The following is a 13191-nucleotide window of genomic DNA, read 5'->3' as shown; positions in this document are numbered from 1 at the left end:
GGCCCAATCCAATTTTTATTTCCTGCATTTTTCTCCAAGCAAGAAAATAGAATCTATTTGACGGTACTTTTTCAGCTACTTTTTGGTTTCTATTGCAGTGTGAAAAGTTATTTGGTGCACACCAAAACCCGCTAGCAGATCCACAAAATGCTAGCAGATTTTGAAACGCTTTTTCTTATTTTTCTGTAGCGTTTCAGCTAGCGTTTTGCGGTTTTGTGTAGCGGTTTTGGTGTAGTAGATTTCATATATTGTTACAGTAAAGCTGTTACTGAACAGCTTCTGTAACAAACGCCGGCAAAACCGCTCTGAACAGGCGTTTTTCAGAGCGGTTTGCATTTTTCCTATACTTAACATTGAGGCAGAAACGCATCCGCAATCCAAAAAATGCCTCTCCCGGGAGTATGCGTTTCTGCAAAACGCCTCCCGCTCTGGTGTGAACCACCCCATTGAGATACATTGACCAAGCGTATCCGCAGCCGCAAGCGGCTGCAGAAACGCTGAAAAAGCCGCTCGGTGTGCACCAGCCCTCAAACAGAAAAAAAAACTCCTCCTAGGAGAAAACTCAGGAGAAAAGGGGAACTGGGCCCAATACGTTTTTATATTGTTTCTACTAAATATAATATAAACTAAAAATAAACACTGCATTCCCCTTAACCCTAAGGGCTCTTTCACATCAGAACTGGCATTGGAGAACGCTCAAAGCATACGTTTTTTTCAATGCGTTACAGCACATAGGAAAACGCAGGTCGGCCGAAAAACTGCGCCTGGGTGCATTGAAACGCAACGCACAAAAACACAGCGTTATATGTGAAAGCTAAAATGAAAGTCTATGGACTTTCATTTTACCTTGGGTAACGCGAACTTTACCCGTTGCGTTGAAACACAGAAAATCTGCCCTAATGTGAAAGAGCCCTAATAAACAGTTACTTTCTACAAAAGAACATGTCAAGTGTAGAATAAAAACATTTGCACCCTAAAATCAAACCGCATGATCAAATTTTAGAATAAGTAATTTTACTGTATAGCAAATTACTGTTACGGTTTCTGAGCTTCATTTTATGCAGCTTTGGAAACTTAGGCAGCACAGAAGAAAAATGCATCACTCAAACGGCCTCAAATTAATTCCTTTTATTGGAAAAAAAATTGCAAAATTCCCTGTTTTTAATACAAATCATTGCTGTATACAGACAGGGGTGTGTACATGTACACAGATACTACATAAAGTGCATTATATTCATTAAGCTAAAATAAAAAAAAAAAAACATATTAATCTTAATAGTGTTGGGAGGAGAAAAGTTCAGAAGTAATTTTACAAAAATAAGTCTTTGTATATATTTATGGCTCTTCCTGCACAGAAATAAATCTGCAATGACTTGTGACTTTTAGAGAGTGAAGGATTCCCCTGCTGTAGAACGCTACGACAACACTGCTGGAAGAGTAGCCAGGTACAGTCTCATACACTGGGGTAGTAATAAACAGCAGTGCTGGCATCAGATAGTACAGTACAGAGGATAAGAGATCATTGTCGGCACTGAGCACAGGCTGCTACTGGCCATGACTGTCCACTGCCACTTCTTGTGCCACCATGTAACCCAGATACTGATCAAACTCAGCTTTGTCCACCTCAGATATGTCAGCCTGTAGGAGGTTCTCTGCACTCAATAACTGCTGAGGCTCTGGCAGAGCGGGGAGCTGCCCACTCTGGGCCACAGGTTCATGCATTCCAGCATTGGGCATATACATTTGGTTGTAATGCATTAGTAGTGGGGTCTGGCATCCCATCATGCTTTGCACAGAGTCATATTGGCCCATCTGCTCTGTCTGTGCCATAAGCCTGGAAAGAATGTTGTTGTTGTTTGAGCTCTGCTGGTAGGAAGCATAGGTAGTATTATAGCTGCAAGAAGGCATGACCCAGCATTCATCCTGAGTAGGAAATGTATGAGAGTTCTGCCCTGGCATGACCATAGAGGATGTCCCAGGAGTGGGACAGCTATAGTCATATGGGACAGCCATTGCTTGAGGATTCATCATGCAGTGGCTGGACTGAGGCATCTGAGTGTGGTGCTGGTAGGGTGCCTCAGGATGGCACACATTAAGGCTCTCCACACACCTCCTCCTATCCATACTCAGGCCAGAGGGACCAGTCTGCTCTGGCAGGTGCATCAAGCTTTCAGCCTGCTTCATCTGTTTCACCTTATTCCTACTCCTGGGTGTATACTTATAGTTAGGATGGTCCTGCAGGTGCTTCTCTCTTAGCCTCTCTGCTTCTATTGTGAAGGGTAGCTTGTCAGTATGGGACATAGATCTCCAAGTCTTCCCTGCAAGAGAAACAAAACCTTTAGTATCGAAAGTGTGGCAAATGATGTAACTGAAAATGGGAGCTACTTTGCTGCACTCAAATTACTACAGTACCAGCTAACAAGCACAGACTAGTGTACTAATAACCACCATAAACAGCTTTTCCATGACAGAGGTCATGTCATTTTTATTTTACATCCAACTGATTGGACTAGTTATAGCATACCTGAAGGGGAAAGAATATGGAGACTGACCTTTTTGCTTTTAACCTCCTTAGCGGTCTGGACGAGCTCAGCTTGTCCATTACCGCCGGAGGGTGCCGCTCAGGCCCTGCTGGGCCGATTTTATTCAAATAAAAAGGTGCACAAGCAGCCGGCACTTTGCCAGCCGCGTGTGCTACCTGATCCGCCGCGTACAGCGGCGAAAGAGGGTCCCCCCAGCCGCCCGAGCCCAGCGCAGCCGGAACAATCAGTTCCGGCCAGCGCTAAGGGCTGGATCGGAGGCGGCTGACGTCCTTGACGTCACTCTGCTCGTCGCCATGGCGACGAGGAAAGTGAAACAAGGAAGGCCGCTCATTGCGGCCTTCCTTGTTACTTCTGATCGCCGGAGGCGATCAGAAGTACGCATCGGGAGCGCCCTCTAGTGGGCTTTCATGCAGCCAACTTTCAGTTGGCTGCATGTAATAGTTTTTTTTTTATTAAAAAAAAAAACCCTCCCGCAGCCGCCCTGGCGATCTTAATACAACGCCAGGGAGGTTAAGCAATGCCGATTGTCTGGCTGTCCTGGTAACTACTTTTAGCCATTTCCCCTTAACAAACACGGAGATTAGGCGTTTCTGACCTTATGTCTGACTGGATTAGCCGCAAGCACGTTACAGGCGTGTGATCCAGACACTACTGCAGCCAAAGATCAGAAGGACTGCCAAGCAACTAGCATTGTTTAAAAGGAAATTAATATGGCAGCCACCATATCCCACTCACTTCAGATTTTCTACACAATAACAAACTATGCTGCAGTACTTAAACAAATAAGAATGAAGTAAATCATTACACTGAATACATTCTAATAAAATAAGTCTGGTCCATATGAAAAAAACAATCAGATAAATCAGTGATAGTTGCACAATAAGGTATTAAAACGAAAATATTTTAAACACTCTTCACTGGTTTTGTAGCTGTAGATAGCTAATTTTTAAAGCCATTACATATATGTATACTTTTGTTGCAAAAGGATACATATATGTAATGGCTTTAAAAATTAGTGAAAACCAGAGTTTAGACTTAACGGACTTATTGGTTAAAAAAAAAATAAGCGAAAATGAATTGTACAGTATTTACCATTTTCTAAATACACTTAGAATGAAGGAAGTAAATCATAACACTGAATAAATTCTAATAAAATAAGTAAATCTGGTCTATATGAAAAACCAAAAAAAAAACTAAAATCCTGAATCCTAATAAAATCAAAAGCAGTGTTACACAATAATGTATTAAAACGAACATTTTCAACACTGTTCACTTATTATGTAGATCATGCAACAATGTTTACATGTAATAGTTTTTGAATAAAGGTGGCTATACACTCAGCCGATTTTTGGCCGATAAATTGAAATCGATTGCCCGATCGAGCAATTTGTGGCCGATTTTGATCGATTTCAATCGATCTGAAATGCTGGAAAATCTAGGTCGATTTGTTGAGATTGCTTTTCATTTTGCATGGGACCTAATGGAAATCTGATGGCAAAAAAATTCCATCAGATCGATTTTCAATAGATTTCATACTGAGTAAAAAATGTTCCTAAACACATCAGATCAGAAAATCTAACGACACCAAGAGCACTTCTGAGCGCTTTCAGGTGGCCAGTGCTTTGAAAAGCACTTGGCTACTGAAACCGTATTAGAGTGTTCCCACAGCAGTGTTGCAAATTTTTCAAAATCGCAAACGTGCTGCATGTAGCAATTTTTTTGGAACAATTCAACTTGAATGAATGAGCAAAAATGCTCATGCATTCAAAAAGTGCTCTGAAAAGTGATTCACTATCGCTAGCAATAGCAATAGTGATTTTGGTGTGCACTGGCCCTAACATTAGATGAAATTACTGAAAACAGGAGCTGAGACTAAACTGACTTAGGCCCGGTTCACACTTGCGGTGGCCCTCCGGAATCGCCGTGCCGGAGCCGCACCGCTTGCAGAACGGACGCACGGCATAGCAATGAAAGCCTATGCGTCCGTTCACATGCGTCCGTTCTGCCGAACCGGAGCCGGACCGGATCCGGGCCGGATCTGGACTCCGGCCTCCGTTCCAACATGCGCTATTTTTTCATCCGGCTCCTCCAGCAGCCGTATCCGGGGCGGAGCCGGACTGCACCATCCGGCCAATACACACCAATGGGAACCGGAGAGCGCACAACACACTGGCTGAGAAATCCGGATGTTCTACCCCACTTCCTATGGGGATTGTTGCGGCGATATTGGATGGGGACACATGGGCAAGCATTTTGGAGTGGAGCAGCACAGCTGGATCCGGATCCGGAGATGTTGGCAGCATGTCGGAGGTGGAGGTGAGTGCTAAACAGCAGAGGGCCTGATTCCACAGGTCCCCCTTCTGCTGACCTCCCAGACCCCAAAATTTTTTTTGTTTTTAACGTACTTTTGCCAAACGGATCCGGATCGCATCCTGATGGACACCTGATGCAACCTGACCGGATCCGGATCGGATCCGGATCAGAACCGTACGGTTCCGATCTGGATCCGGTCCGGATCCGGTCAGGTCATCCGATCCGTTTGGCAAACAACCGCTAATGTGAACCGGGCCTTAATTGGTAAAAAAAAAAAAAAAATATATAAAAAATAAAGAATTCGTATTTATCATTTTTTATCATCTAAACCCACTAGATTGTGCAGTAATATAATGTATCTTGTTTACAGCTGTGATTTGGACACCACACAGCAGTGATTCACAAATGTTCACACTGTAGGCGATCATGCAAAATGTCATAAATAAATGTAAGCGCATAATAATAAAAATAGGACAACAATGGCTAAATAAATAACTACTAGAGCACCACAATGTGGTAAATTATAGATTACAAATTCATTTTGATAATTTACTATCTCAGAAAATAATGGCAGTAACACCAGCAATCCGATATCAGACTGTAACTATTACAGGATTTCTACTACAAACACTTCATATTTTAATTTTCAAAAAGGTTCTGGAAGTAAGTTATGTTACGATCAACCTTTGCTGCACATAAGACCAGGGGAGGCCGGGTGCTCTCTGTACACCCCCCACTGCCACTCTCTCTAGGCTCCCCGATCACCCTCCAATGTCCCTTACCTAGCATCTTGCTGAGCTCTGCATTGTGCAGGTCGGGGTTCTGTTGGGCCAGTCTCTTGCGCTCATCTTTAGCCCACACCATGAAAGCGTTCATAGGCAGACGGACCCGAGCCTCAGCTTTACTCCTTGAGTTGCCGGTTCCTGAAGAGTTGCTAGACCTTGATTCCAATTTTGCTTTGGCTTTAGGCATGCTTTTAGTCCACTGGCACTGGCTTAGGTCGGGCATCATTGACTCTGAGTACTTTCCCTGGGCCTGGACATCACTGGAATATCCGCGTAAGTTAAAAAGGGGCGATGGGAAAAAAGGGCGCCGGGTTTTTAACGATAAACATGGATTACGTTTAAAAATGTATTTCGTTTAAAAGTAATGTTTTTAAACGTTATAAATCATTAAATAATGTGTATTAAATCGGCAATTGTAAAAACGTTAATCTTTCGTTTAAATAATGAAACGCATAATAACGTTTAAAAAAAAAATTACTAAGTAACCCTCCCTGTACCTACCCCTAACCCCTAGACCCCCCTGTTGATGCCTAAACCTAAGACCCCCCTGTTGGTGCCTAAACCTAAGACCCCCCTGTTAGTGCCTAAACCTAAGACCCCCCTGTTGGTGCCTAAACCTAAGACCCCCCTGTTGGTGCCTAAACCTAAGACCCCCCTGTTGGTGCCTAAACCTAAGACCCCCCTGTTATTTTTTTCGTTTAAAAATAATGTTTAAAAAAAAAAAAGTAATGTTTTTCGTTTAAAAATAATGTTTAGAAAAAATATTGTACTGGTTTTCGTTTAAAAATAATATTTAAACATGTATAAATCATTAAATAATGTGTAATCATGAGAAACAGTAATAAAACATTAAGTCTCCGGGCGCCGCTTTTAAAACGTTAGTTTTCTCCGGCGCCCTTTTTTCCTACCGGGCGCCCATTAAACGATATTTATTATAGAAGTGAATGGCGGCGCCCGAATTTACTGTTTCCGGAATATCCACCATTAGGGCTGCTCATGTCTGGATTGGAGGTCAGAGCACAGCTGTGGACAGGTCACTCTGAGGTTTGCTATCGTGTTTGCTGCCATATACAGATTCTCTGACTTTTATATGCACATGTATGTACACAGCACTGCCAACCAATCCTGTCAAGGGGGCTGAGCGGAGATATTTACAAAGGTGTGAAAGGTTTATAATCTGTATTGGTTTCCTTAGTAAAATGTAACCACTCCCCCTCTGCAGTACAAGAGTGGTCTCTAGTCTATATGATATACATAAAAGTCTACAGTGTTGTGATGTTGTCTGCCTGTGTACCTGATAAGATAATTGCAGAGTAAACACAGACAGGTTCAAATAGAAAAAAAATAAATTTCCCTTCTCACTTGTTATCCCTGGTAGATTCCATTAATCCTGTTGCTGGGACATAATTTAAATACAATGTATTGTTGTCTGAGAGTGTGCCTTTGGATCTCTTATGTTTTTGTGATTTTTATTTTTTTTATTTTTTTATTTTTCCTTTTTTCCTGTATCAGCAGTATACACAAATCTAAATTTTTATGCTAGGTACACACTGAGATTTTCTTTCAGATTTTTTAGTCAGATCGATTATTTCCAACTTCTCCCATCTGTTTTCCGATCAATCGATTTCCAATTGTTTTCCAATCTATTTCCGAGTTTTTCCGTTCACCTATGCTGGGAATACACCATGCGGTTTTTAGGCAGATAGATGGTTCGATAGATCATTTCCGACATGTCCATCCTCACTTTCGATCGTTTTACCGCTCGATTTCTGATAGAAGGGAATGGAAATTGATTAGAAAAGATAAGAAAAACGATCAGAAAACGAGTCAAAACACGATCGAAAGGCAAATCGACCGCAAAAACGCATTGTGTATTCCCAGCATTCAACAGGAAATTGATTGGAAAACAATCGGAAATCAGATCGGACATGTTGGAAATAATTGATCTGACAGTATATCTGCCAGAAAATCTGTGTGTACCTAGTATTAGACCCAATCGACCATCCGATTTGATATATTTATGAAATTGGATGAAAATCAGTGCCGCAACAAGCAAGCTCAATCAACTAAATGTATCAATTGAGTGAGCTGGAAAATCTTGGCCTGACCTGGTCTAATCGGTCATGTGGCGGTATATTGCGACAACAGAATGCAGTGGAACCCCTGGCCGCTGTCCCCCAGTGTCCATGCATTCGAATGTCTCACCTGTCCAGGTGCCACACGTGTCCAGCTGCTCCTGCTTTCCCATTTGCTCCCCATGTGGCCGTTGCATATAGCACATGGCACATTATGCTATATATGCTATGCATGGTAGAGATGGTCGGAAATTCCCATTTCCTATTCCGCGTAACTTCCGATTTCCGCCAATTCTGATTTACCGATTTCCGAGGAGCACTGTGTTTTTTTTGCAAAAATTGACACACAAATCAGAAATCAGAAAAAACGGAATCTTGTGATTGGTCTAAAATTACAGCAGTAATCAGATTTTTGTGGAAAAGTTCTGCATTCTGATTGGTCCAATGCTTCAAAGTTCTGTGATTGTGCTAAAATGTGGTATATGAATTACTGCAAAATTACGATTTCAGTTTTCAGATCTTTGATTAATTTAAAGAAAGCTCTGTTGGTGACAAGAAAAGGAGGCAAGATTCATTTGTGTTCTAGGTTGTATGGCTGTGCAGGGAACTGTTAGATCTAACAGAAACTTGTATGGTGTGTACCTAGCATTAAAGCTGCAAAGAGCTGAATTCTAAAAAATGGCTGGTCACTAGGGGGGTGTAAGCCTGTGGTCCTCAAGAGGTTAATTGCTTCATGATGGTGGCGCTATATATCTAGACATCATTTTCAGCGTAATGCTGGGGATACACGGTACGGTTCTGCACTGTGTATCGACCAGCTGATCCGGCCAGCTGATAATACTCAGCTGGTCCGATCACGCAGCTCGATCCCCGCCCGCTCGATCCCCACCAGCGGACAATGGCAGGGAATCTAGCGCTGATAAGGAAGCGCTAGCAGGGACGAGCGGCAATCGATCCACGTGCACACGGGGACGCGGCTGGGGTCGATCCGGCGGCTAATCGGCCGCCGGATCGACCCGTGTATTCCCAGCATTAGGTCTACTATGTGTTGAGATAATTAAGGAATTTAATCATTACATTTAATGAAGAAAAAGAGGACCATCACACAATTGTACTGAATAGCACAAGAGAGTGATATATATTTATTTTATATTCTAGGTTTTTATTACTGTCTGTCAATATCCCTGCTGGCAAGATTTCTCCTCACTTCCTACTCTTGCCGACTCCAGGACAAGATGTGAGGAGAACCTCACTGACGTTCTAATGCTTTCCCACACTATTAAACATGATGGTTTACATCACTGACTACTACTACAGCAACAAAACGGCTCCCCCGTTCTCCTCTCCTCCCCCAAGTTAAATGCCCCCGGCAGCCTCTTCTGGTTGCTGGAATTGGGCATTGGTGCACATGTGCAGTCCCTGCTGCGCGTGTCCTACAGCCCGGGAGTGCTCTGTGCATGCGCATGACTTAGTCGTGGCCATGGTCGCGCAATGTAGGAACGCACTAATGCCTGACTCAAGCGGCCCAGAAGAGACTGCCGGGGGGCATTGGGCTTCGGGACAGATCCCTGTACTTACCTGCTCCCCACATTTCTCCTACTTCGTTCAGCTCTGGTATCCTTTAAGGCTTCAAGCACATTTGTCTGCAGAAAAGAATGAGTTTCCTGCCTTGTGTTTCTGCATTTTGAGATTTTGGTTGTGCCTTTTTGTATGGCCTAGTTCAGTGCTCAGCTGTGATGCAGAATAATTCTGCATGTCCACTCACTGCCCATACAACGCTATGGGGCTGTTCACAGTGCAGTGTTGTAACTGATCATGTTGTTCGAACTCGCTGCAGGCAGGCTTTGCATTAAAGCAGGCCTGAACTCAGAACTTCCTTTCTGCTCTAAAAGATAAGCAACAGCATAATAAGCTTTAAAAAAAGAACATGTTACAGCGGATAATCCTAATAATCTCCATGGACTCTCTACTTCCTGTTTTTCATGGAAGCAGATATAGGGTTAACATCCTGTGCTTTCAAATGAGCTCGTCTGCCGTGGCAGTCAGCTGACAGGGGAGGGATCAAATTACAACTTGTGATTAGCCATAGATGAGGGGAGATTAGACAGGCGAAACTCTCTAAATACATACAGGGTGCATTTCTCTGTTTTCCTTCTGTCCTGTGCAAGAGTTCAGCTCCACTTTAATGTTTACGGTATGTTTAGTTTCCATTGCAGTTCACACACACACATTTTAACTAACCACTGTAAATCTAGCCTAAGCTTTTTATTATTATTATTATTCTCCCCTTTTCAATGGAGAAAAATACAGTATTCTATTTTGTCAAAACGCATATTTTTCCCATAGGCAAGCATTGCGTGAATCGCATGCGAGTCCCATACAGTATGCGGAGATAAGCTCATGGTAGTAGCTTTGAGTGCTGGGTAAAGCCAAAGGACGACTCTCCCTGTGTTAGGGAATCTCGGAATACACTCACCTACTGATAATCTAATTTCTCTGGACGCGTAATTCGATGTCCGCTTATTGCCAGCACCTGGATTACAGTCGTTTTGACAAAATCTAAGCCTTGCCGCTATGGCTGTAATTATGGTCTATGGAGGCACCCAAATCTGGTGTTGCACGGCACCAAGATGACCTGTCTCAGTTGGCGTCTGGTTTTGATTAATACTGAGAACTGTTCAGTGCTTCAATGACCAGGATAATTATAACGAATATCTGCTGACTGTGATATTATACTGTACTATATGCGATCCATCCTAACTGACAATATCACATCACAACGGAATGATATTCCTATGTGGCAAGCGCATTGATTGCGGTGTATTGTAGCGGGTTCTGTCAGGATAACGTGCATGCAGTGCATTTACAGGGTAACGTGTTTGTTTACAGTTGCAGTGAAGAATACTTTCAATGCTACTCTGTGTCGTTCAGTAGCTTTGTAAACACAGTTCACGGCCAGTGGCGAGTCAGGGCTGCCTCTACTGAAAATCTAGCGTGTGCACAGCAGCCTCTGACACACCTTGGTGTCTCCGCCACTGTGCGCCACTCCTTCAGCCCTCCTGCCCTGCATAGCAACATAATGTGTTGCTAGCCTGTAGGCTAGCGACCCATCTGTACAGCCTCGGGCCCTGCACTATTGCCCTAGGGATCAAGTCCTGGTCCCTGCCTGGCAACAGTACTTGTACAGTATGTGTATATAAGGCTTCATGATTAAAGGAGAATTGTAGGCATTTCACATGTATCGGAAATAATAATCAGCCTTTCTAGATAATTTACACTGTTATGCAGATGTGCTGCAGTATTCCCCCTCCGCCACGTACAGTACATAGAGGGGACCTGAGGTGAGACCGATTTGCATGCAGCCATATTTATTTCCTTTTAAACTATACCAATTGCCTGGCATTCCTGTTGCTCTTCGGGCATTGGTAGTGTCCAAGTCACAACCCGGAAACAAGCATGTGGCTAACAGCTATGGGCTTCCAAGTAGGAAGCCATTCGAATTCGGAATTAAAATGAGGCTTGTGAGCACGGGAAAAGGGGGATTACTTACCCAGAAGTCCATCAGCTTCTATGTGTCTCAATCCACTTGCATGCGACCTATAGGACATGTTCAAAGACTGGCTATCACACTTCCTCCTTCAAGCCGGAAGGAGGAAGTGCGGTAGTGAGTCGTGCAACGCGTCCCGTAGGTCGCGTGCAAGTGGAGTGAGACGCATAGAAGCCGACGAACCTTTGGGTAAGTAACCCCCTGTCTCCCGTGCTCACACCTGCTTTTAATTAAGCCTCATTTTAATTACGAATTCGAATGGCTTCCTACTTGGAATCCCATCGCTAGTGGCTAATCCAGACAGACTTTAGTCAGACCACCTGGTCTGCATACTTGTTCAGGGTCTATGGCTGAGGCCTCTTTTCCATGGGCAGTTGATAGACAGTGAAATGCCTCTCAAATTCACAACTGCTCGGTAACTGCTCACTACTGCCTGGTAACTGCTCACTGCTGGTTGAGCAAACAGTTCAACTGTCCGTGGAAAAGCGGCCTAAAAGTATTACACAGGCTCACCAGTACAGCCAGGAAAATTGCATTTTTTAGAAAGAAAAAAACATATTCTTTTAATACTCTATATTAACTTCTTAAGGACTGCCTCACACCAATGGGCGTGAGCGCAGCGGCAGCCCCAGGACCATCTAACGCCAATTGTCGTGAAGTCCTGGGGGTGTGTTTTGCAGGAGATTGTGCGCATCTCCACTAGAATGAGGGAGCTCCGCTCTGTCGTCAGTCTCCCAGCGGCGATTGCCGCTAGGAGACTGTTAGACGGCAAAACCGCCGACTAACCGACTTTAATTTATGCAGCTTTGGAAACTATTAGACAGCACAGAAGAAAAATCACTAAAAAGGCTTCAAAATTTACACTTATTTAAAAAAAAATGCAAAAATAAAATCCCTGTTGATTTTAATACAAATCATTGCTGTATACAGTGAGGGTGTGGACACATCATTAAACTAAAGTAAATATTAAAATTATATTTAATCTTAATGGTGTGTGAAATAGAAAAGTTATTTACTAATTTACATAAATTAGTCACTGTATATATTTATGGCCTTTCCAGCACAGAAATAAGTCTGCAATGTCTTAGATTGTGAGGGATTCCTCTGCTGCAGAACGCTATGACGACACTGCTGGAAGAGTAGCCAGCGGTACAGTCTCATACATTAGGGGATAGTAATACACAGTGCTGGCATCAGACAGTACAGAGGATAAGAGATCATTGTCAGCACTGAGCACAGGCTGCACCTGGCCATGACTGTCCATTGCCACTTCTTGCGCCACCATGTAACCCAGATACTGATCAAACTCAGCTTTGTCCACCTCAGATATGTCAATCTGTTGGAGGTCCTCTGCAGTCAATAACTGCCGGGCCTCTGGCAGAGCGGGGAGCTGACCAGTCTGGGCCAAAGGATGATGCATTCCAGCACTGGGCATGTACATTTAGTTGTAGTACATTTGTAGTGAGGTCTGACATCTCATCATGCTTTGCACAGTCATATTGGTCAATTTTTTCAGTCTGTACCATCTGCCTGGAAAGCATGTTGTTGCTTGTTGTGTAGGATTCCCCTGCGGGAGAACTCTATGGCAACACTGCTGGAATAGTAGCCCGGTACAGTCTCATACATTAGGATAGTAATAGACAGCAGTGCTGGCGTCAGAACAGTGGAGAAGAGATCATTGTCAGCACTGAGCACAGGCTGCTCCTGGCCATGACTGTCCATTGCCTCCTCTTGTGCCACCATGTAACCCAGATACTGATCAAACTCAGCTTTGTCCACCTCATTTGTCCACATTCCAGCACTGGGCATGTACATTTAGTTGTAGTACATTTGTAGTGAGCTCTGACATCCCATCATGCTTTGCACAGTCATATTGGTCCATTTTCTCAGTCTGTACCATCTACCTGGAAAGCATGTTGCTTGTTGTG

The 13191-nt window shown here is 43.5% G+C and overlaps 1 protein-coding gene across 1 annotated transcript; it reads right to left on the bottom strand.

Annotated features, from left to right (window-relative positions):
* Positions 1-1545: 1545 nt before the first annotated feature.
* LOC137517740 (transcription factor Sox-17-alpha-like) lies at positions 1546-6639 on the bottom strand. Its single transcript, XM_068234775.1, has 3 exons — positions 6624-6639; positions 5639-5914; positions 1546-2318 (listed from the first exon to the last, which is right to left on the bottom strand). Exons 1-3 carry the CDS (start codon positions 6637-6639, stop codon positions 1546-1548), a joined length of 1065 nt encoding a protein of 354 aa, XP_068090876.1.
* Positions 6640-13191: the final 6552 nt, after the last annotated feature.

Source organism: Hyperolius riggenbachi, chromosome 5 (assembly GCF_040937935.1).
Source record: "Hyperolius riggenbachi isolate aHypRig1 chromosome 5, aHypRig1.pri, whole genome shotgun sequence".
In the NCBI taxonomy this organism is placed as follows: domain Eukaryota; kingdom Metazoa; phylum Chordata; class Amphibia; order Anura; family Hyperoliidae; genus Hyperolius; species Hyperolius riggenbachi.
Note: the sequence above shows the minus strand (reverse complement) of the source record. Positions and strands in the feature narration are given on the sequence as shown.

Excerpts from the sequence above, each read along its gene's own strand:
- LOC137517740 (XM_068234775.1), bottom strand. Across the intron at positions 2,319-5,638 it reads AGAGCTCAGCAAGATGCTAG|GGAAGACTTGGAGATCTATG; the intron begins GTAAGGGACATT and ends TTTCTCTTGCAG.